The sequence below is a fragment of the Denticeps clupeoides genome, chromosome 13 (genome assembly GCF_900700375.1).
Source record: "Denticeps clupeoides chromosome 13, fDenClu1.1, whole genome shotgun sequence".
NCBI classification, from domain to species: Eukaryota; Metazoa; Chordata; class Actinopteri; order Clupeiformes; family Denticipitidae; genus Denticeps; species Denticeps clupeoides.
In genome coordinates, this window is record NC_041719.1 from 12,043,271 (window position 1) to 12,067,034 (window position 23,764).

Consider the following 23,764-nt stretch of genomic DNA (forward strand, 5'->3'; position numbering starts at 1 on the left):
TATTTATATGTGTGTGTGTTTTTTTAGATATTTGTGTGTATGTGAGAGAGAGAACTGATTTTTTTTCTGTGCATGAGAGTACAGCTCTTCAGCTCCACCAATAGATGGAGCCATGTGCTTTGTTTTTGGAAGGAGCTACAGCTTTTTATGAATTATCCACTAATCAGCTCAAACGTATATTATTGCTGTGATTGCAAACCTGTTTGGATGCTGACTTGTTTTTGCACAATTTTAATGCATGTCAAATTGTGTCAATGACTAATAGACTATAGATATATATACACACACCCACACACACACACACACACACAAATATCTGATCACAATGACAGCTGTCAAGGATCAGCGTTCTGGTCACGTGAATCACATTTCCTTTTCAATCCTGCAGACGCAGATGGTTGGGTACATGTTTGTACGTTGGGAAGCGATGGTCACTGCAGGCATATGTTCTGGGCATAGTTCTCCAGAGAAGCCTTTGGTGAATTACCTCTCACTCACTTTGCATGAGGAAAGCCACCAGAATTGTGAAAGAATCTACACACCCCTCACATGCACTCTTCACCCTCCTGCCATCCGGAAAAAGGTACCCAAGCATTCGAGCCCTGGCGTCTGCCAAATGCCTTAAATGTAAAACATTTATCAAAACAACGTGGCCTGGCCTCCACGCTTCTGGGACTGCTTCTATTATACGTGGGTGGCAACTCCCACTGTGGGTCATAGATGATTTAATGTTGTGGCCGGCCGTGCATTATTTATGACGGAACATGTGCACATGTGCGCGAGTTAAAGACGCGCTGTCTCTTTAAACCTGCCTCGTTTTTTTTCGTTTAATCCCGGCATCTGCGGAAGATAGCGGGCCGTCGTGACGTCACCACTCCGCTGTCTTTCGGTTCGCGAGCGGCCGCCGTCACGCAGAGCGGCGAGGAAGACGTGGCGTGAACGCGCGAAGGGATTTTATATTTCTTTTCTTTATTTCTTTCTTTCTTTCTTTCAAATAACGGGACCGGATAGTCACGTGTCCGCCCCACTTTTATTTTTCTGCCGGTTATCGATTCTGAAGGCGGCGTTGATGTGACCGCTTTTTTTAATAATTATTCACACGCGGTTAGTTGACGTTTACCCACGAGAATTCCCTCTTCGTGGAATAGGACGAGACGCAGTCAGCGTGGAGGCGTTGAACGGCGCACGACGGGGAGATTTTTAAATAAAGGGCGCCGGAAATCATCTTAATGATCAAGCCGCTCCGCCTGCCATCGGGTTTAATCTGTAAATATCTCCCTTTCCTCGCAATGGTGTTCGTTTTAATAGTAGATTAATTATGCTAGCTAAGGGCTATTTATCGGCGTTTTATGGCATCAGGGCTGTGCCTTTTAGAGACGAATGTATGTAAACGTTCACAGCATTCACATTTGTGTAACAGAAGACGACGTTGTCCATGTCTTAATATAGAACCTACGTATTAGGCTTGAGTGGTTAAGGAGATTAAAGTTTTTTTTTTTTTGTTTTTTTTTTGTTTCACGGACTCGACCGCTTTTTAGTTGAGGCGCATCGTCTAAAGGAACATTTTATAGTCAACCAGCGGAGCCTTGGTCTATTTAACACCATGAACAAACCAAACGGAGCCGACGCCGGCCCGGCGAAGCCCATGCCCGGCTACGGGGACCTGGTGGCCGGCGCGTACGCCACGATGCTCGGTGCCTTCAGAGACTGCGAGGCGTGCGGCGTGGAGCTGTCCAGAAGGACCCTGCTGGAGAACGCCCGCGTCTCGCCGACCGAGATCGGCCTGTTCTTCGCCTGCGTCGTCCTGTGGACGCAGGTCCGCCGGGGACTGACGACGTGCCTGTTTCAGGTAGAGGCCGTGTCGAGGAAGACCTGCCATCAGCTGCTAATGTTTAATCCCCCCGAACCTCAAGTCCTCCTGGACATGGACTCGCCCATGAAAAAAGTTGTTTTGCTCTGATCACATCTAATGAAGTCTTTGGTTTCAGTAAACTCACGCACAAGTTCGTTGGCTTATAGGGTTATAAGTGGAGAATCATTGACCATCTCCTGTTTTATTTGTTCAGAGTGTCTAGATGGCGAAAAGTTATGAATTGAGTACATCATGATTTTATTCCCTGCATTTATTCACATCCTTTCGGCAGTGTCAGGAGCCTAAATATTTCAAGACCTTTACCCTTTGTGTTTGTTAATCAGCATTTGAGACGGATGAGCTCATGTTGTTTGAATGGTTGGGATGCTGTGGAGCCAGAATCCATTTCAGTTTGAGGCGTGGCCTGGTCGAAATCCCTGAAGCGCTCACATGGATCATGTCATATGAAATGGTTTAATAAGATTTCATTAGTGAGCTTTACCTGCGTTTAAGTTTAGTGTGTTCTGTGTATTTACAGGGGGATCAGCCAGTGGCCGGTGAAGTGAGGTTTAGTGGACCTGTCATGTTCTAGAGTAAAATATAACAGTAGCAAGAACCATCAGCAAGCAGGCATTAGAGCTTTGAACTTTAGAAGCAATATCAGGGGCAGTGGTGGCCTAGCGGTTAAGGAAGCAGCCCCGTAATCAGAAGGTTGCCAGTTCGAATCCCGATCCGCCAAGGTGCCACTGAGCAAAAGCTCTGTCCCCACACACTGCGCTTGTCATGGCTGCCCACTGCTCACTCAGGGTGATGGTTAAAAGCAGAGGACACATTTCGCTGTGTTACCCTGGGCTGTGCTGCAGTGTTTCACAAATCACTTTCACTTTTTGCAGGGTGTAAGACACTCGCCTGTGAACCAGAAGATCCAGATCAAATCCCACTTACTTCCATTTTGTCCCTGAGCATGACACTTAACCCTAAGTTGCTCCAGGGGACTGTCCCTGTAACTACTGATTGTAAGTCGCTCTGGATAAGGGCGTCTGATAAATGCGGTAAATGTAAATGTAAAATAAGGGTGGTAGTAGCCTAGTGGGTTAGACACTCGCCTGTAAACCAGAAGATCCAGGTTCAAATCCCACTTACTACCATTGTGTCCCTGAGCATGACACTTAACCCTAAGTTGCTCCAGGGGGACTGTCCCTGTAACTACTGATTGTAAGTCGCTCTGGATAAGGGCATCTGATAAATGCTGTAAATGTAAATGTAAGTACAATAACAGCTAAATCAACCACTGAGAGATTTCACTTAACTGTGCTGGTGATTAAAACAAGAGCAATATCAAGATTAGAATCCAAGTTTACAACCCTATAGTTTAATTATAGACAGACAATTAAAACCGCTGAAATCACAGTAAAGCAAGGCAAGGCTTGTAAAGTGTGGTATTCACATGTCACGTTGAATACGCTGTCTGTCTCAGCACGCATGTCTCAACACTATAACTCACAGAATGTGCTCAGGGCTCATTCTACACATGAGCTACAACCAGCCAGAAACTACAGAATGGTACTTTTCCAACTACAATACACAAATGGAACATATTATTAAGATAAGCACTGTTGCAATTTAAGTTTCACATTAATAAGTGCATATTAAATGACATACATACATACACACATACACATATATATATATTTATGTTAACCACTCAATGCTACATGGCCCATAGTAATCATTCTGTACATCTGCTGGAAGGCATTTCTTTAACCCGACCTATCTCAGTCAAACCATAAACTGAGACGTTACCTTAGGAGACCTGTTTATACCTTGACCTGGTCACATGGTCTTATCTTTGCAAAAAATTCACTAGTTCGATGGGCTTTAAAAGCCAAATCGTCATTTGGTATTTCGTTTTCTGCTCCAACATTAAGTCAGTCAGACTTGTTCTCAGTAGTAGTTGTGAAAGAAATGGCAAGCAAGCCTGCCCCACTTTTAGCATTAATGCCCTTCATATTTCGAAAGTTCCAGACCTCTGCAGGGCTCTGTCGTCTGGCCTGTCTGTGTTCTACTTGTAGATTTCAAACAGGAAAGGAAAACATTGACCGAGCAAATGTTGACCGATGGCTTCATTAATTGTATGAGCCCACATAACAGAAAAAGAATCGTTCACGACTGTCTGCGAGAGTCATATTTCAGTGCTTGTGCTTATGCATTTGTGTACCTAATATCTGACTAAAAAAGGAGAGCCTCTTTCTAAATGACCAGATTAGAACTATACTCCACCCACCGATCAACTGGAAATGTCCCTGTGCTCTACTCTCCAGACCAGCACACATATTTACATCAGACCCCAGAACAGTTGAGTGCAAAGTGTAATCAAGTTTATTTTTGATGGTGTGGTCGATGAACCCTGTGGTGAAATATGTGGCCTTGTAATGATCAAATATGAAATTGTTCTCAATTCTGTTTCTGAAGCACAAAACAGATGGTACAAAATCAAATATTTATTTATGAAGGCAGCATTGTTTCTGCCAGATGGAATCTTCTGGTATTCTTTTCATCCCTCAAATGCACTGTAGCATAATGTCCTCTGCATTTAACCCATCACCCTTAGTGAGGGTGACACGTGCCATGACACTTGCCTGGGGAGCAGTGTGTGGGGATGGTGCTCAGTGTCACGTCAGTGGCACCTTGGCAGAATGGGATTTGAACCGGCAACCTTCTGATTACAGGGCCGCTTCCTTAACCGCTAGGCCACCACTGCTTCCTCTCTGTTTGTATCTTGACCCATGTCAAGAACTTGGTGGCTTAGTGTGTGTGTGGGGATGTGAGTGTTTGTGTACAGCACATATTGTAGAACATGGTTAGGAAATGTTACATTAAATTGCTGGTGCTTGTACGATACTCATGTAATCTGGTTTGTAGGCGGATTATTAGCATTCGTGTATATCTGATTCCCTCTGTAAAAAGCCGGTTGGGATAGCGAGTGGGGTTTCAGAGAGTCAGCCATAATGAAGTCTGTGGTTTAAATTAGTTTTCGGAAATCCAGAAAAACAAATCTGTCGTTTTTTGTTGTGATATTAAAAATCTCCTAACATGATTTGAGAATTAACATTGTAACAGTGCAACATTACAGTAAATACATTCTGAAAAGGAGGTGGTAGTAGCCTAGTTGGGAACACACTCGCCTATGAACCAGAAGACCCAGGTTCAAATCCCACTTACTACCATTGTGTCCCTGAACAAGACACTTAACCCTAAGTTGCTCCAGGGGGGGACTGTCCCTGTAAATACTGATTTTAATTTGCTCTGGATAAGGCCGTCTGATAAATGCTGTAAATGCAAATGTAATTAATACAAATGTTACTCAAATACAATACTAAGTAGGAAGTATAATATGGTATTAACCAAGTGTTGGAAAAAAAATTCTTAAAATGAAATGCAATATAAAGTGTCATCAAAAATAAAGCTAGTTGCAGCAACTGAGATGTTTGTTGACCTGTGTGCTTCCTTTAACCAAAATGTAGCAAATTTGCATAAAAAAGCACAAACTCTCAATCGCAATAGAATAATTTCATACAACAGTGTGAAAGAGTGAACCCACTCTTAACGACAGACCCGTCTTTTCACCAGAGAGAAGAGAATGTTACAAAATGCTGGTCTCATTCAAAATGACACCAGACTTTGGCTCTGTAAGGGTCTGTTTGTGGATAAGATGTCCCAGCCTCGCTGTACAGATAATCAGTTGCAGCGATTAGATGGATGGTCTCACCCCAGCCACCTCTGAGATGTGCGAAGAGGCAAAACTCGATATTTCTTCAATGACTTGGGCGTAGTGGTCGATGGCTTCAATTCTCTGCTTATTTAGATCCGTAGTTGTACAAATGGCGTTGATCGCAATCATCTGCTAATGAGCTGCAATATGCAGATCATGTTCCTTTGAGTGGCTGAAGGGAGCTCCACAGTGCCAGAGCAGTTGGGTGCAGGGGGGTTAACCCCCTCTGGAGCTGGGACGGGAAGCTAACAAACTCCCTCGGGTACATGTGCGGTTCCCACGCTGAACGCCGCGTCCCAGAGAAAGGGCGGCACTGCAGAACGGATTCCCTGATTGATTTAACGCCATTATGTAATTATCAGGGCAGGCGAGGGGAAACGAACGCAGCGAGCGCGCCGGTTCTGGCACCAGATGCTGGTAGCCTTAACCGGTTGCTAAGGATACAAGAGTTCAGTCTTTGAAAGAAATTGGAGCAGAGTTCAAACTGAAGATATACCAACTAATTGTTTAGCTGCCCTGGACCACTCACATTTTTGCAAATCATTCAAGAATACAAACGATTGTATCCTTGCGCAGAGAACAGGTCTAGTGGTGACAGCACAGCATGTTGTTACGTTGCGAGCTGGAGCCCAGAGACCTGATGGCGTGCCGCTCGGACTCGCCCGCTTAATGGACAGATGCTCGGGTGGGGTGTTTGTGGCGGGGAGACGCTGTGCTGACAGCTGGCCACTTCTAACTGGGAGGAGTGTGGGACTCTGCGGCCTGGGGTGGGTTTAGTGCTGATTCGGATGCACATGGGACTCACTGGAAAACTTTGACCTTTCCTTCGTAATCAGATCAGAAGCAGACACAGAGCAGCGCCTCGCCCCTCGGTTACCCACACTCCGTGCATTAGGCATGCAGTGCAACAGGAGAGCCCTGCAGATGGGCGTCGGACCCGGATGAGTTTCACAGTGAGAGTTAACTGTACAATTGGCCGGGTCTAGCAGATGAATGATTAAAAACGTCTCTTTCACTTTTATCTCTGCTTACAATGGACCTCTGCCTCTTGGTACGACCGTTGCTCCAAGCAGGACAGATACTTGTGTCATGTGGGCAGATAAGGTTTGGCTTCCAATTTCTCTGATGCAGTGTAGAAGCAGAGCCGATTGAGTGTTTGTACTTCACCCACTGGTCTGTGCGCCAGAGAGCTTCAGGAAACCATGCTTCACACTTCCTCTTGTCCCCCTCCCCCAACATACAAAATAGTACATTACACCTGCTACTCTGAACAAATTGAATGGTCTCTGTATTGGACAAAAATGAAATTAGAATAGTTCTGTTTACATTTGCTCTTTTTGTCCCCAGCCATTTGCACAGTGGTGTTGTCTCAGGCCCAAAGACACTGCCAAGATGCCTGAGAGCGCATGGAAGATGTTCTTCTACACCATGTCATGGTCCTACAGCACTTATCTAATCTTCTTCACCCAGTACACCTTTTTCCAGGACCCTCCCTCTGTGTTCTCTGGTGAGATTCTAGTTACAGGCTGTTGATTACATAAATCATCATACTACTCATGCAGATGGAACTGTTTTAACTAAAACTAAGGTTTACAGACGCGGGGAATCTTACAGTTTCAAAGTATTCAGTGTCCACAGTCTGCTGCTGTTGTCATTCCGTAGTTAATGTATAATGATGGTGGGACCAGATCAGTACACATTAATGGTGCTTTAGTGTCAACAGCAGTGATGTAAGCTAATATCTTTCCAAATACTGAATTCCAAATAAACACTAGAGTTTTCTTACTCAACGACACAGACCGAAATCGAGTGTTTCTTTTTTTTTTTTCTTTACCAGGCTGGAAGAGGGGAATGTCCGTACCTACAGACATTGCCTTTGCTTACTTGATCCAAGGTAGCTTTTATGGGCACTCCATATATGCTGCAGTGTACATGGACGCCTGGAGAAAGGATTCGCCCGTCATGTTGGTTCATCATGTGATCACGCTCGCACTGATAACTTTCTCCTACGCTTTCAGGTGAGAGGTTGTGTTTTGTGTTCTGGCAAAAAGAGTAGCGGCGATAAAACTATTGCTTTATCAGTGTGGGAGTTTTTTATTTATCAACTCCAAAACGATTTGCTCTGTTCTCAGATACCACAACATTGGCATTCTGGTCCTGTTTCTTCACGATATTAATGACATTCAGCTGGAATTCACCAAACTCAATATCTACTTCAAGACCAGAGGTGGACGAGATCACATGATCAATGAAATCCTTTCCCATGTGGGCACAGTATGTTTTGCTGCTACCTGGTGAGCTGTGATGACCTGTAGAAGTGAAATGTTCGAACCGTGTAGGCTGGAGGAGCTCCTGAGCGATTGATTTTTCTGTCCCGGTGTTGCAGGTTTTTGTTCCGCCTCTACTGGTTTCCTCTTAAAGTCCTATATGCCTCCTGCATTACCAGCCTGCAGTATGTGCCCAACATCCCGTTCTACTTTTTCTTCAATTTTCTGCTGTTTGCTCTCCTCCTGATGAACGTTTATTGGTTCTTGGTGAGCACTACCATTCCACTTCATTAAGTGACACCCAGACACATTTATAATGATAGCTAATGATAAGTGTTTTAACGTCTAACAATGTTTTAATCACCCTTTTTTGTCTGACTTTGCAGTATATCATCTTCTTCGTGATGAAGGTGGTATCAGGCCAGATGAAAGAAGTCAGTGATGTACGTGAGTATGAGGACGAGATCGATGTGACAGAGACGAAGAAGCAGAACACCGGTGCAGGCCATCAGAACTCTGCAGAAGGGTGAGCCCTGCACATTCCGAGCGAATCTAGCACTGTTTGAACCTGTTGCTTCATTGCACAGAAATCAGCATCTACTACAAATAATATGTTTGGTCACATTATCCCTTAATGGCAACCAATGCAGCCTGGTTTTTGCAACGGGTCAAAGAGCTAACTGATTCACATGTGATCCCTCATGTTCCACAAGCCAGTTCTTATCTCATAACCCTGACAAGAAGTGATATAGGTGCTATAGTGTTCTAATAACCCACCCTTGAGCTGACAACCATTTTTTCCTCCCCCCCCCCACAGGAAACACATCCAGAACGGGATCACCAAGGATAAGCATTTATAATGGCTCCACTAGCGCCCTCTTGTGGTACTTAATGTATTTCCAGGTGACATTGTATGATGGCTAAAGGTAATTTTGCAAAAAAAAAAAAAAAACATTTAAGGGCCACAGATTCCATGGTTAAAAGCAAAATGATTTTGAGAATAAGTCTGAATGATTTGCTTTCACTTGTCATTACACTGGTTGAAGTTATACTTTGGAAAAAAGTTAGTGATACAAAGTTGAAGTGATTGTGAAGAAACCTCATTTATTTATATTAAAAGAACCCAAGAAGAATAAAGGATCAAGTTCTTTCTATATTATATCATTACAAGTCGTAATATCAGGCACCATTTATTCACAATATATATATTTGGCTTTGACTTTGCTTTCGAAATTTAGGAATAGTGTATTTTTCTCTAAAATGGCATAATGGTCATTTGGCATTTAATTTTTGTCTCCTTTATGGTAGCACTGTGAATGTTACTTCAGGTGACCTTCATCTTTAACAATGCTTCTAAAATTGAGAATTTTGTGAAGTTTCTCTTTAATTGTGTGAATTTAAATACAAGCTGTTTCATTATTAGCAATGATTAGCGGCAATAAGATGCGGTGTTTTTACACTTTGTGATAAATGAAGGATTTCATAGTATTCAGTAACATCTTCTGCCGTCATGCTTCAAGTGTGTTTTGAGTCATTGATCTCTGAATCCAGTGGCTTCTATTGTAATTCCAGCAGTGAGTGCTGAAGAGGGAAGTAGGTATTGGTTATTTTCCAACATTTATGAACTTACATATAATTGCACAGGTTACCACAGACCAAAATGTATTTGCCTAGACTGCTTCTTATGTGTGAGCCATGTCCTCGGTCTGCCAGAATGTGAACTGTTTTACTTAAGGGAATTGCTTTGCTTTTAGGCATAATCTAGGCATTGAAGATATTGCTGGAATTCTCATTTGGAAATTATTTTGGAATATTTCAATCTTAATAGCATCTGTAATTGCACTGATGAAATGAAAGCACATTATAATTGCAAAAAATGACTGATGCATGATACTGGCATTTCTCAAAATGTTTTGAAGGCAGTTCATGTTCATATCATGTCCCTACGTTTTTGTGTAATCCATAAAATGTTATGATTGTTGTAAGGTCAAAATTATGCTACTGTCATCAATTATGATAAGCAGCAGGCCATCTTGTCCATCTTCCATTGCACTAGAGAACTCTGCTAGACCTGCTGCTGTTTTTGAGAACACTGTATTTCTTGTATTAGGAAATAATTTTTACAGTTGGAAGTGCCCTAACATCCAACATGGTAGAGTCCAGAGGTGTGCCCTTTATGTGGTCTCTTCCCATTACTCTCTTTATCTGAAGCTTGGCATTAGAGCAAACAAAAGTTGATCAATCATCAGCTACCTGTATAAAATATCTTGATTTGGCTATTTAAATTATTAACATTAAACACATCCATGCAATTATGGTAAACTGTGTATCTAATACTATGCAAAAAAAGTATCAATTCACAAAATGTGCCAAAAAAGGAGAATGAAACCACTGAAAATGTCTTTGGGCAGAAATTGCACTAAGGTGTTCCAAGGGAAGTGTGAATGTGAATTTTGTAAGTCCATTTCTTCAAGTGGATTATAATGAATTGCCCTAAAAAAGTTTAAACACTTTTGGACCATTTTCTAATCCCCTTTAATGTTAGTTCCATTACAACGTGACCACTTAGGTAAAGTTAGGTACTTTTTTAAGGAAACGGTTTATGCTGTTGAACCAGTGAACTTTTAAATAAAAGCGATTCTTTGTTTCAACACATGGATTTATTGATTTCATTTTGCACAAAAAAAAGACTTGAATTAACTTTTGCAGAAACATCAAAATTCAGTGCATTTCCAAACAATCACACTGAAATGAACATCAGTGTTTTTTTTGCCAGTCAATGATTTCATCCCACATTTGTCAAATCAGCATGCAGGATGACTTCTTCTGTATTCCAGTTGAAAAACGGAAAATCTCTCTCTGTCAACAGAAGTGGGAACTGGCTGAACTACATTGTTTTTAACAGCATATGCAGTTCACAAGCCACAACTACAAATTACAAGTAATTTGGGGAAGGTTAGCGTTTCGATTTAAAGACTACATAAAGGTTTCACAAAAATGTATTAATTAATGCAATATGTAAAGGTCCCAAAATACCAACTCACTTAGACACACCTCCTCTTAGCTGCCAAAGAAAACGACCTTGTTACTTGGCCAAATTTCACATGAACAGGGGCAGTTATTTATTGAGTGCAGGCAGGATTAACAGTGTTGTCAGTAAAGGAAGACAATGGGCAATTCCTGGTCATTGGTAGGACAAGGGGAAAATGGAGAAAAAGGCAATCAGCTCATAGGAAGTAAACCTCTGCTTCTCTGGTTGAATGGCAGGAGTGAGTGTAGTTTTAATGCTGCTTGGTCTTGGGCTGGGTGACCCTGCGTAGGACACTGTAGAGGATTCCAAAGTGCTGCAAAAACACAGAACAGGTTCATGCGTTGTCAAAACGTGGGCCACTTGGTGAAGGCATTCCTGGCACTGTCCTCTGAAATACTTACCTGCACTGCAAAATACATGAGTCCAAGGTAAGCTGCGATGCACACTGCCAATAGCAGGTCAAAAATGGCTGGCTTCACCCTGATTTGGTTTAATTGTAGAAATAAATGTTGACTTTTCCAACCTTAAATTGTAAAATTTATGAAAAAATTACAACAATCTCACCTGTATGCATTCATGGTCTGCTTCAGCTGATCATAAAATACAAATTCCGGGTCCCTGTAAATGAAATGAGCAAAGTTTGTCAACTCTCCACCCATTTATATAGCAATCGCACCGGCCATCAACAGAAAACGACCTCACCTTTTGTCAGCCTTAGTGCTGTGCTGCTTCACATCTTTGAGGTAGCGGCTGAAGTAGTACTCCAGAGTGCTGACCACGCTGCTGTCCTTGTCCACCAGCTGAGCAGCTCGCGGCTGGGCAGTGAGCCAGTCGACCACAGATGACAGCTGCTCCTCCTGCACCTGCTGGGGCACAGTGGCAAGCTGACGCTCTGCAGGCCGGCGCACACTGGATGAACAGTCATTAGATCATTCACAGGCAACCAAGAAAGTCTACTTACCATTTGTTCAGTGAAGATTTGCAGGTCTCCTGGGGCATTCTGGGTTAAATAAATGATAAATACATAAAAATCTATAGAACAAACACAAGCCAATCTGTCAAACCTTTAAACGATGAACATGTATCAAAAGGTAAACGTTCAATAACAATGTAATCCAAGACAGAAGGAAAAGGAATGGGAGCTGATGACAAATACATGTCTGGCTCATTACCTTCTCAGTGAGGTTATAGATGACTCTAGCCAAAGCCTCCGCAATTAATTTGGTGTTACGGCTAAGCTTTTGCAACTCCACATGAGGCCTGTGATGAAAGCATATTAATCATCTCATTCTGAATAAAAAAAAAATTTGAAAGCTAAATCATTGAAAAGCAAGGATGAGGTGGAGGTAGTGGTGTTGGAATGGCACTATGATGGGTGAACAAGAAGACAAGAAGTGTCAGAATAATCACCCACCAAGCAGTCACCTCTCCCGCCCCATCCAGAGAGGAGGACACTGACCGCATGTCCATGATGCTGCTTCTCAGGGCGTTGCGGTGGCTCTCCAGGTGGGACAGGGTGAAAGCAGGGAGCCTGCGGATGCCAAAGCGCTCATGTTCCCAGGCAAGCATGTCATCAGCCAGATTGATCTTCTTGTGAACCATGTTGAACCTGAGGTCTGGGGACTGGGTGGAGGTAACCTGGTGGTCAAAGGCACAATTTTTTAATTACCGTAAGACTACCGAAATGCAGACTAACATGTCTATATGAAGTCTATTAGCGTGTAAGCTAAAAGAACAAATGCCTATAACAAGCATCTACCACACAAAAAATGTTTACCTCACACAGTGTGTGTGTAGTTCATATACTGCACAAAATAATAAAAGATTCAGTGTTATAATATTTTATTGCACAATGTCATGCACAAACGCAACTAGTTCCAAATCAGACTTATTTGGTTGAACTCCCTGCACTGTCCTAGCAGAAAAAGTTCATATTTACCATTTCAAGCTCCTTAAGCAGGGTGTGCTGAGGACTGCCCTCTTTTGGAGGTTTAGACACATGGAGGTGAAGACTGTCCCCATTACCAAGCGTGTCTAAACACAACACAAATGCTACATTGTCCTGGAGGAGGCTGGACTCTGCAGGATGAAGCCAGATGTGACCACACAGTATTAAGCAAAGTGATTAATGATTTCTTGTTATGCATCGTACTGAATGGTTACCCGTATGGTCTAGATTATCCTCCAGCCATCTCTTGGTGCCTTGATAATTGAACTTTCCACCTCCTGACAGAAAGAACAGCAAATTGTACCTAGAACCACAACAGAGGAGAATACATTTGTTCCCATAAGTAACAGTTCTATTGGATAGGGGCATGTGTCATTTGTTCAGTACAAAGCCAGGTACACACCCTGCATGAGTCCTCTTATATGAGTAAAGTCTGGAGAACAGACGGGCCAACTCTAACAACACGGCCACTCCACTGGCATTAGAGTCTGCGCCATAGGACAGCCACTGACGGAGAATAAAAACTTTACTTAAAAAACACACACAACTTTATTTTCTTTAGGGGGGAAGACAGTAATGTTATTTTATAGAAAGGAGCTGGAATTATCTGGAAAGGAGCAAAAAAATAAAATAAAAAATAATCCGACATTACCGGTGCTACTCCAAATGAATCATAATGAGCCACCAGGACAATAGTTGGCAAATCTTCTCCCCCAACGCCATTTAACTTGCCCTAGAAATTCATGTGGAATAAAAATCTTATCAGTAATATGCACATATAAAGTTCAATAAAGACAGTCTTAGAGTAGAAAAGATGAAAAAATAAATGTGTATGATGTTGAATGACAAAAAGAAAAATCACCATAAAATATATAGAAATATACATAATGATGCAGCGATCACAATTACTGACCTCAAGGCTGGTGATGGTCCAGTCACTCACAGCTTTGCTCTGTGCTCCACTTGTCACCATTTGAAAGCCATTGGCTGTTGCTGTGTGTAGCAGAACTAACATAAAAAAGATAAATAAATTTACTATGTATACTATACTAAAACAATAACTTCTATAAATGAAAAAAAAAAGTTCTGAATCTTTACCAATACCAGGAAATTCTATTTCTACATTTGACAGGACATTATTTGGACTGGGCCAAATTGTAAATAAGTCATTTACCCTCTGCTGCAGAGGAAGACCCTTGGGATGATGATGAGAGCTGCGTCTGGGTGTAAATGGAGAGCAGTTCATCATCTTCCAGTGCAAAGTACACCGGAACAACTGTCTCCATCGCCAGGAGTTCTGGTTCCACCTCCATGAACTGCTGTTATTTGTTAAACAGGGGCAAAAAAATAATGATTATCTCATGGGATCACCTATTGTTAAGCAATGCAGACTTCGCTGCTAGAAATTAAATGCATGAGCAGAACAAAAATGATATAAAACGGACAATGTTACCTGCACAATATCTTGTGGCATGGTGGACATATTCTTTGGAAGAATAATGACCACCGCCCCAGCAGACTGGCGCAGGGCTTTTTGGTACTGCTCAAAAGAGAAGTCCACCAGACGCATGAGAACACAACGGCGACTCAGCACCTCTGCTTCTACTGTGCGGGCCTCAGTGTTTAAAATGGCATTTCTTGTACCTAAAAAAAAAAAAAAAAGGAATTTCAAAAGAAATTTTCCAAAACATAAAAATTACTGACAGGAAGAGTGAATATTACTGATGAACATAAAATGGACGTAAATGCAAGAGTAAGGATTTGATTAGTACATGACTGGGGCACTGAATCTCCAAAAATGCCATTCTTGTTGGATACTCCTGGTTAGGACCTACCAAAAGTGGTCCAAGGAAGGAAAACTGGTGAACTGGCCACAGAGAGGGGCAAACAGTGCTCTGGTGGTTGAAAACTTTGTCTGCTAGATTCATGCGGAAATGACACATGCAGCAAGCAATATTGTTGCATACACTTGTTCATTTCAGCATGATTTATTTCTCGTTGAGCCCATAATCATGAGCAGTATGTCTCAAAAGGCCCTACTGTTGTCACGGCACCTTGACCTTTTCTGCACACAAAAACCCATGGCCAAAAAAGGGAGAAACTGTGGGAAGGAGTGGTATTAAACAGTCCAACATGGTGAATTAGAGAAAGGATCTCTATTTGAAAGTGAAGTGACTGTCATTGTGAAACACAGCACACGGAAACATGTCCTCCACTTTTAAACCATCACCCTTGGTGAGCAGTGTATGTCGATGGTGCTTTGCTCAGTGGCACCTTGGCGGATGGAGACTCGAACCGCCAACCTTCTGATTACAGCGCGCTTCCTTATCACTGCCAGTGAAGATACGGCACAGTGCAGAGGAGGCTTCAGGTGTCACCTTCAGCAGGAAATTCCTGACTGCAGAGTAGAACCGGTCCAAGCTGGTTGGGTGCCTACACACTATTAGACGGTAGCTTTAAAGATCTTCAAGAGAAAGCTGTGGGCACTGAAGAAGAAACCCTCTATCCGGGCTTCCAGTTAAAACCTGCAGCTCGGTTTGTGGTCAACTGGTGGTTGCTGTCTTGTAATGGAGGGGATCAGCGGCATCCCAGTTCTGACAAATAATACTGTTTTGGGGGCAGTGGTGGCCTAGCGGTTAAGGATGCGGCCCCGTAATCAGAAGGTTGCTGGTTCGAACCCCGATCCGCCAAGGTGCCACTGAGCAAATCATCGTCACCACACACTGCTCCCCTGTCATGGCTGGCCACTGCTCACCAAGGGTGATGGTTAAAAGCAGAGGACACATTTCATTGTGTCACTGTGCTGCTGTGTATCACAATGACAATCACTTCACTTTCATCGTAAGGTCTGCAGAGTCCACAAATTCAGACATGAATTATGACATTTACAGCATTTATCAGACACCCTTATCCAGAGTGTGTCTGATCCTTATCTTACAGTCAGTATTTACAGGGACAGTCCCCCCTGGAGACACTCAGGGTTAAATGTCTTAATAAGGGACACAATGGTAGTAAGTGGGATTTGAACCTGGGTCTTCTGGTTCATAGGCGATCCGAATCCAGGCGGCATCAACGATGTCTGAATTCAGTGTTTGTACAAATTTACACTCTCATTAACCACACGTGCTCATTAACCAGTTGGTGCCTGATAGCTGCCATTCAACCTCCGAGCGACTGACAGCTAGCTGCGCTAACCACGCGCCAATTTAAAGAAAATAATGCACGTTGACAGTAAAACATTAAAAGGCAACTGAAAGACTGTAAGCACACGGAAGAACTGAGCAGAACATACCATAAGGCTGGCCCTGCAGGTCGTACTGCTGCATGCGGTACACCGTGAACTCGTGCGCCGCCTCGGCTGGCAGCGGGGAGACGAGGATCAGCACAGCCGGGAGAAACACAATGAACGTCAGGGGAAAGGACGACTTGAGCATGTTCTCAAACACCTCGCTCGCTTCTTCGAACATGTTAGCGGCCGGGCAGGGAACAGAGGAGGCGGGAGAAATGTGACGGCGACCGGACTCGGGGCTCGGGGCTCGGGGCTAGCAGTTAGCCTGGTAGCGTGCGACCGCGGCTCCTCCCTCGGCTGCCTCAGCGGCGCGATTCGCCGCGACTTTGCGCCATCGCCCCCTACCGGTGCAGCGTGAAAGTGTGCAGAAATTCCCCCTTCATCGCAGGGGACGTGTTTCACAATCACTCCGCTTTCACTTAATTAAATACTATGGATAGCAGCAATAGGTTATCCAGTGTTTAGTAAATATTCTAAAGCGCAATCTAAAGTTGTAAAGAGCTGTGAAGCAAAGCCTTGGTTAAAGCTAGAGGCCCAGAAGTCATTTGAACGTGTAACTAATTATGCTAATCGGAACTAGGTAGGTTGGTTAGAGGTTTGGTCTGGATCGGTATTTCCACGCCACGTGGGAGAGATACAGGAGTCGGAACGCGGCGCATGTCACTCAACAAAATTCCTTCCATACCCTTTACATCCGCCAGAGGGACGCCTGTGGCCGTGCAATGATCAGTTGTAACGATGGTCACATGAAACCATCCACAACAGGCTACTGCATCATGCATTTGCAGGAATTACGGTCTGGCACAGGAAGGTTATAATGGATACATTAGCTGATGATTTGATGTCACTCATTAATCCTGTCTAGTGATATCTTGGTACATGGCTGGACAGGATAATGGAGTAAGAAGTTTTGGTGATTTGAAACCAACATAATATTTATTATGCCGTTCTCTACATACATTACTTTGCATGGGGCAGAGGTGGCCTAGTGGCTTTGGGTCCAAGTCTCGACCGTCAAGATGCCACTGCGCGAGGTATCGTCTCCACACACTGTTCCCCGGGTACCGTTCATGGCTGCCCACTGCTCGCCTGGGGTTAAGAGGTCAAATTTTGTTGTGTACGTACATGCTGTATCACAATAACCAAACTGAAGCAAATAACAAACAGCGCACACTGATCAGCACAGGGTTAAAATTAAATTATATCAAGTGATTTGATAGCATGATTTTAAGGGGATCTGTACTTTAATGTACTTGATCGTTGAAATAAAACATCCCCCCCCAAAAAAAACCTGGTCATGAAGCATGGGTCAATGCAATAAAAAGCTCATAAGAAAGCAAAGCCCTAATGGATGGATGGGTAGCGTCATGGAGCCAGCGATTCCATTAGGTTACATTTACGTGAGCAGGAGAGTCTCATTCTGCTCATGGCTTTGTATCAAATTTCCAGACTGCCCAGTCACAGTAGCGGCTGGTTGCTGTGAGTGTATATTATTCTAAAGTGGGCCTTTTTTAAGCATATTTCCTTCTTCAACAAATGTACTTCATAATGCGTCATCTTATTTGTGACAAACACAGCAGAAGTCTGTCTTTTTAATACTTCATCATAGCTGATCCGATGTTATCATGACCTGTCAAGGCTGCCGTTCCAACGCCAGATCCCTGGGACCATGTTCGATACAGATTCACGCGCCCCTGGGTTTCTACGATTTCAAGACAATTTGATCACTTTGCCCAGGTCTGTATGAGAAGAAAAGGCAGTTTTGTAACATCCTATCACCTCTGGTGCCAGTAGCTGCAGTGAAGTACTGACAGAACAGTTGCAGGGCTGATTTAATGTCCAGATAGGTCATCTGCTCTGTGTCACCGGGTGACACGCTGTTAAGAGCACACACTAAACCAGCAGATTTTCTGGCATTTGTCCTCAACACCTAATCATTTACCTGCGATATGGCCAATTATCCCCATCTGCTGTAATATTTACAATTTCATCTCAGTCTGTCAATTGGAATTGTAAAATACACAATTATATTGGGCCTAGAAACATTTAAGTAACCTTTCCAGTTGGAGTTTTTTGGGGTGACTTTGGGTCACTGTCTGTAATTTATACCAGTATACCATGTATACCATGTATTTTTGTTCTTGAGGCTTCTCCTGACCTTTAAGAAAATTATGAGTTATGCCATTCCTGCGTTCGACTGTTTGGCTCCTTGTCATGTTTTCATTTGAATGGTTAGTGTCTCACACTGCAGACGAATGCCAGAGTCATTTACAACCAGACCGCGTTGACCTTCTCAGCCTAGACAAGCTCTGGGGGGTGGGATCAGACCCTGGCAGGCCAATAAATACAAAAACAAATTGCAGCAGGTCAAAAGTATGTGGCGTGGGCTGAGCTGTTAACATAATGAGCACAGCAATGGAAAGATCAGGCAATTAAACTCCCACAGCGCCTTCTGTCCCCGACTGCTTGGGAGAATAGGGCCATTTAGAAGCCCTCTGCAGTAGGAAGTGCGGTTTGTGTGATTGCACTTAAACACCAATTAGTCACTGGGGGACTACTGGGTAAGATCCGATTTCTGCCATTAGTGCTCACTGTGTTTGTTTCTCAGATGGATGTGATCAACATACTTGACCAAAAAACACAAAGGAGAGGACAAAAATGGTTCACGGTGTTCAAGAGAGAATCAAGACAGGTTTATTGTCAATGCAACAGTATATACAGTATCACACAGACCTGCCGATGGTGCATTTCTAAAAATGTAAAAGGATTACACATAGAATTACGCTAAAGTTAAACTTTTAAAAACTAAACAGGGACCACATGCAGATAAGATGCTTTGAAGTGGCTGTTCATTGAGTAATGGGGTATGGAAATTACTGTTACTGATTCAAGTATAGGGTGGTAGTAGCCTAGTGGGTAACACACTCGCCAGTGAACCAGAAGACCCGGGTTCAAATCCCACTTACTGCCATTGTGTCCCTGAGCAAGACACTTAACCCTAAGTTGCTCCGGGGGGGGGGGACTGCTCCAGGGACTGTCCCTGTAACTACTGAACAACTACTGTAGGTCGTTCTGGATAAGGGCGTCTGATAAATGCTGTAAATGTAAATGTATATTCAGGACAAACGAGACACAGACGAGACTAGACGAACGTGCAAAATGTCAAAACTACAGAACTGCAGAAAAACAACAGGCTTTCCATAGATTTGGAACACTAGCAGCACACTGGGTTACATTCTCATACAAAATAAGGACATTTCATTTTCATATAATGATCTGTTCTGAATGCAAAGCAGATGACCCACTGATGGCATTCATCCTAACCGTTTGTGGTAAAAGATACCATAAGATGACATAAAAGGACTGATTCATTCTGACACACTCTGGGGCCAGACAGATTTTTTTTCTTATGAACTTTCCATGTAGATTCAACATTTGTTATGAATCCAAACAGAATTTTTGGCCAGATGAAGGGTGGACTTGTTTGAAATTCAAGTGTGTTTCCGAACAGGGACTGTTTCCTCATGTTAAGGATTATGGTCACCTAGAGATTTGTTTGGTTTGAGACCAGTTTTTACACAAACATACAGAATGCCACATACTTAGTATGCAAAGAAATAATAAATCTTTTAACAGATCATCTTAAACATATCTTGTCAACATAGTAAGCATGCATCCAATGCATATGTAACCAATGGAGTCCCACGGGGGTTGTATTTTGTTCCGTTCATTATTTTCTTTGGAAAGATTCCTTATTGTGTAGACAACATGCCTTCCCGGAGACTTTGCACTTTACCAGACAATATATGGATGTTAATGTTGGGTTGGAGCAAATAGAATAGGTTAAAATGCATTTTTTACAATGGTAGACTGTTCCTGTGACTCAATCATGACTTCTGAGAAACAACTAAAGACCCAGTTGTTGCAAACCCACCTCCCTTCCTGATTGCTTGGAACCACGACTAGCACATGTGTCAACTAGTGGTCTTACACCTTTGCATTGCGGAATTGTTGTGGGCGTACTTGTTTTTGATGTTCTGTGTTCATGAGGCATCTGTTTAGGAGATATACATCCTTTTTAACTACTTGTGATAAAAAGAAGCATATTCCAAAAAATTATAAACATGTGTGCAGCACACAATGTTTTTGCCACCATGGACCAGACAATGGACCAGAATTGGCTCTATTTTTACATCTATTACATTTACAGCACGACTTATAAGCAGTAGTTACAGGGACAGTCCCCCTGGAGCAACTCAGGGTTAAGTGTCTTGCTCAGGGACACAATGGTAGTAAGTGGAATTTGAACCTGGGTCTTCTGGTTCACAGGCGAGTGTTTTACCCATTTGGCTACTACCACTCAGATATTTGTGTATTAGGTGTAAGTATTTTTAAATAAAACTGAAACCTTTTTGGGTTTTGCCCACTATATTATATTTTCTTTTGTATGGTAATATCAGTATTGACAAGATTTATCAGAGGCTCTGGTTCTTCCTTAAATGATATTATTAAAGTCCATCATATTGAAATACTTATCTTTGGATAAATCAGGTTTTTACAATACTGATTTGTTGATTTTAGTCCAGACCCAAATCTTCAAGCTGTGCTCAGGAAATGAAGAAACCATAAAACCACCCATGAGGAAATAGGACTGTGCAGTGGAATACAACCTAATGTTTCACAAATGCACATTTACGCATCGAGGGCTGTGCCTATTGCGTTGCTTTGGATAGAAAACGTCACCTATGCACCAGAAGACCCACTTCCTACCACGGTCTCAGGGACCATCCCTGTAACTTCTGATTGTAAGTTGCTCAGGATAAGGAGGTGTGATGAATGGTGTAAATGTAAATAATATCTGATCTGACGCTCAAAGCATACTTTACCACTCATAGATAGGGGCTCGCTTTATTTTTTTTTTTGAGGACTTGAGGAAAAATCTGACAATGTTTTAGGTCACACAGAATCCTCTGCTTTCTTCCTAATATATACATGGAATTCAAGTCTACCTATGATATATGGGCTTGGCAAGGATGATGAAGTGGCTTGCGTCAGGCACCATCTTTAAGGCTACCTTGAAGTGAAAGCTGCTCCACGGGACTCACTTAAGATGCACGCGTTTCAAAGCAGTGATGAATGGGGTGAAATCCGGTGGCGTCTCCCCCATGGGTGTGGCACGATCCGTCCCAGCCGAACCTGAGGGTTGTGTAGTGGTTTCCACTGGAGGAGCCACAGGATGGGAGGGGAGGGAGTGGGATTACTGTGCCACCTGTCCACTCACACACAGCCCAGCCTTTGATGTGTGGAAGTGGGGTGGCAGCCAGATGTGGGAATCCAGCTGTGGTTCAAACCAGTGAGTTCAACTAGTCCCGGAGGATTTTCCAGCAATCTCCTCCAGAGGTTGTAAACAGGCTGCACATGTGCTCTCCCAGCCACTAGTCCCAGGCTAGTGGGGTGATGCTGCAGTCTCTTTTTTTAGATGGAAATCACACAATCCACATCACAGTCTACTGTGGGAAACAATAAAATGCCCCAGAAGGATCTTGATGTGGCTGAAACATGTACTTTAAATGAAAACGAACTTTTATATCAAAATTGTCTGTTTATACGGAGAGGAGGTAATGTATTCGATAAAACAGCTTCAGACATGTGATTCTGGGCCACGGGCCTCCCAGTTTTCAAATGAAAAGCAGGATTCTTGTAGAGAGCATTTGTGGGCAGTGGAGCTGGGCATGTGCCACATGCCTTGTAACCTCCTCCTGAGGGTAAAGAGTGCCGATCTTGGGTGTGGGCGTTTCTTTGCAGCGGGCAACTCACATGGCATCCCAGCAGCCATGCCCACAGCGGGCTCTGACAAAGACAGGCCGTCGTTCTCCGGCTAAACTGGCATACCATCCTGGGAAATTCTTATGCCCCATATTAGAATAAATAAACCTTGAAGAGAGAGGAAAAAAGGAGGGCAATTTATTAATTAACGGATATAGTAGTGCCCCCCACTCAAAGCTGAGTAAACAAAGAATATATCAGAAAAAAAGCTCACAAGAGGGCAAAACCAAAATGCCTGAGCAAATCCAAAAAGTTTAACTGGAAACATTTGAAGGGATTTATTACGCAAAATTCCATTTAAATACCCTCTCAAATGAAAAAGGAGACTGCGTTTTCATAGGCTCATTGACGGGATGTGGAAATATTGGATGGAGCACATTAATTATTTATCATAAAGCATTCCCATGAACTAGTATTGTACTCACAGTACCGCTTTTCCGTATTTGTTGTGCCCTTGTTTCTATACTGCCTACATGGATATGTCAAGTTAGAGCATGCTACAAAGTGCAAGTGGTGTTTTATGAATAATAACAATAATAAAGACTTTACTTGAAGGGCACTCTGTAACACATGCAATAAACAGTGTCCCTTTAAGGGATAAGACAGAAAAGGAGATGAAAAGAGGGAGTGTGAGTAGGTGTGTTTAGGTCAAAGAGAGAGAGAGAGAGAGAGAGAGAGCGGGGCGGGGCGGGGGGAATACATTAGCCACTAAGAACTATTCCTCTCTTACTAAAGGCTAATGCAATTGCTACAACTAAGCAGTCTCTGCGGAGCCTGGAAAAAAACAAAAAAAAAAAAAACAAGAGGGGGATGAAAGCGGAAGGAACGAGGGAGGAGAGAGAGGGCAGCACAGATTACGAGCCTCAAACGGACAGAGGTCCTCCCGGGACACCCGGTTAAAAGTCTCTTTCCTTCTCTCTCCATTCCACTTCCTCCTCCAGTCAGAATGGGCTGCAGGGCTGCCGGTGGCTTGTTGGGAGGGATTCATCAGGTTGTGATGGACACCACCGTAAGGCTCGGCCTGAAGGTGTTAACACTGCACCTGACCTCCAATTTTCTACTCGTCGGGCTGGGAGGCTGGAAGAAAAATATTTTCAAGGCGGCGGATTAAATGCTTTTACAGGACGTTTTAATGGACACTGTCCGAGGTACGTCAGCCATGATGGTGAGTGTTTATTTGACTTCTTTCTCTGTTAAACGTCCTGTGTCACTAGAAGTGACCCTGTGCCAGATTTTTCTCAGTGGGATAGTTTCCTGGGCAGAGGCTTGAAAGTGGATAAATGAAAGCTCTCAAGTGTGGATGAAAGGGCCTCCGGACTAATTTCGTTCATTAAAGAGCTTCATTAAGATGATATAAAGGTAAATCCCTTAAAATGTAGTTCATTTACTTTTCAGGATTTCATAAGGAGTGCCTGCCCTTATTAAATTACCTGATTTGATCTTTTAGAAACAGAATCAGTGGCTCATGTGCTAAGACGTGTTTTACCGGGAGTGTGGGGGTGAAGCCAGTGCACAATGTTGGTGAGAACTTACACCCTTTGAGAGAGTTCACTCAGCCAAGCCTCAGCTGGGCGCGGCCAGGACTATGCATGTGAAATATTTAAGTGGGCGACATGGTGGAGCAGAGGTGCAGGCACGTTGAGGCTAGGTGTCCCAAATTTTGTCCCAGAACAAAATTGTCCCATGCAGATGTATAGATGACATTAAATGTGTATATTTACCTGTCCGGAGGTAGTTCATGCCTTTCACAGCCTTCCTCTTTTTGAAGATTGCTGGGAA

General features: G+C 43.1%; 2 protein-coding genes across 5 annotated transcripts; one reads left to right on the forward strand and one right to left on the reverse strand.

Moving 5' to 3' along the window:
• The first annotated feature begins 890 nt into the window (after window positions 1–890).
• On the forward strand, window positions 891–10,542 carry cers1 (ceramide synthase 1). The gene is made up of 7 exons (XM_029001206.1): window positions 891–1,849; window positions 6,972–7,131; window positions 7,462–7,642; window positions 7,757–7,918; window positions 8,011–8,158; window positions 8,278–8,417; window positions 8,709–10,542. The coding sequence occupies exons 1-7, from the start codon at window positions 1,604–1,606 to the stop codon at window positions 8,749–8,751; spliced, it is 1,080 nt and encodes a 359-aa protein (XP_028857039.1). The 5' UTR covers window positions 891–1,603; the 3' UTR covers window positions 8,752–10,542.
• ncln (nicalin) lies at window positions 10,536–16,455 on the reverse strand. 4 transcript variants are annotated; one of them, XM_029001205.1, is made up of 15 exons: window positions 16,163–16,455; window positions 14,324–14,514; window positions 14,045–14,189; window positions 13,784–13,878; window positions 13,523–13,603; window positions 13,274–13,377; window positions 13,086–13,174; window positions 12,862–13,001; window positions 12,382–12,560; window positions 12,095–12,182; window positions 11,884–11,922; window positions 11,625–11,785; window positions 11,487–11,540; window positions 11,324–11,402; window positions 10,536–11,235 (listed from the first exon to the last, which is right to left on the reverse strand). In XM_029001205.1, the coding sequence occupies exons 1-15, from the start codon at window positions 16,335–16,337 to the stop codon at window positions 11,173–11,175; spliced, it is 1,683 nt and encodes a 560-aa protein (XP_028857038.1). In that variant the 5' UTR covers window positions 16,338–16,455; the 3' UTR covers window positions 10,536–11,172. The 4 variants fall into 4 exon arrangements, with proteins under 4 accessions (XP_028857038.1, XP_028857037.1, XP_028857036.1 ...); XM_029001204.1 differs by having other exon boundaries at window positions 11,625–11,788; XM_029001203.1 differs by having other exon boundaries at window positions 12,337–12,560.
• Window positions 16,456–23,764: the final 7,309 nt, after the last annotated feature.

Excerpts from the sequence above, each read along its gene's own strand:
- cers1 (XM_029001206.1), top strand. The coding sequence starts at position 1,604 with ATGAACAAACCAAACGGAGCCGACGCCGGCCCGGCGAAGCCCATGCCC. Across the intron at positions 7,643-7,756 it reads ACTTTCTCCTACGCTTTCAG|ATACCACAACATTGGCATTC; the intron begins GTGAGAGGTTGT and ends CTCTGTTCTCAG. Across the intron at positions 8,418-8,708 it reads CATCAGAACTCTGCAGAAGG|GAAACACATCCAGAACGGGA; the intron begins GTGAGCCCTGCA and ends CCCCCCCCACAG.
- ncln (XM_029001202.1), bottom strand. The coding sequence starts at position 16,337 with ATGTTCGAAGAAGCGAGCGAGGTGTTTGAGAACATGCTCAAGTCGTCC. Across the intron at positions 14,190-14,323 it reads TGCCACAAGATATTGTGCAG|CAGTTCATGGAGGTGGAACC; the intron begins GTAACATTGTCC and ends AACAAATAACAG. Across the intron at positions 13,604-13,783 it reads GGACCATCACCAGCCTTGAG|GGCAAGTTAAATGGCGTTGG; the intron begins GTCAGTAATTGT and ends ATGAATTTCTAG.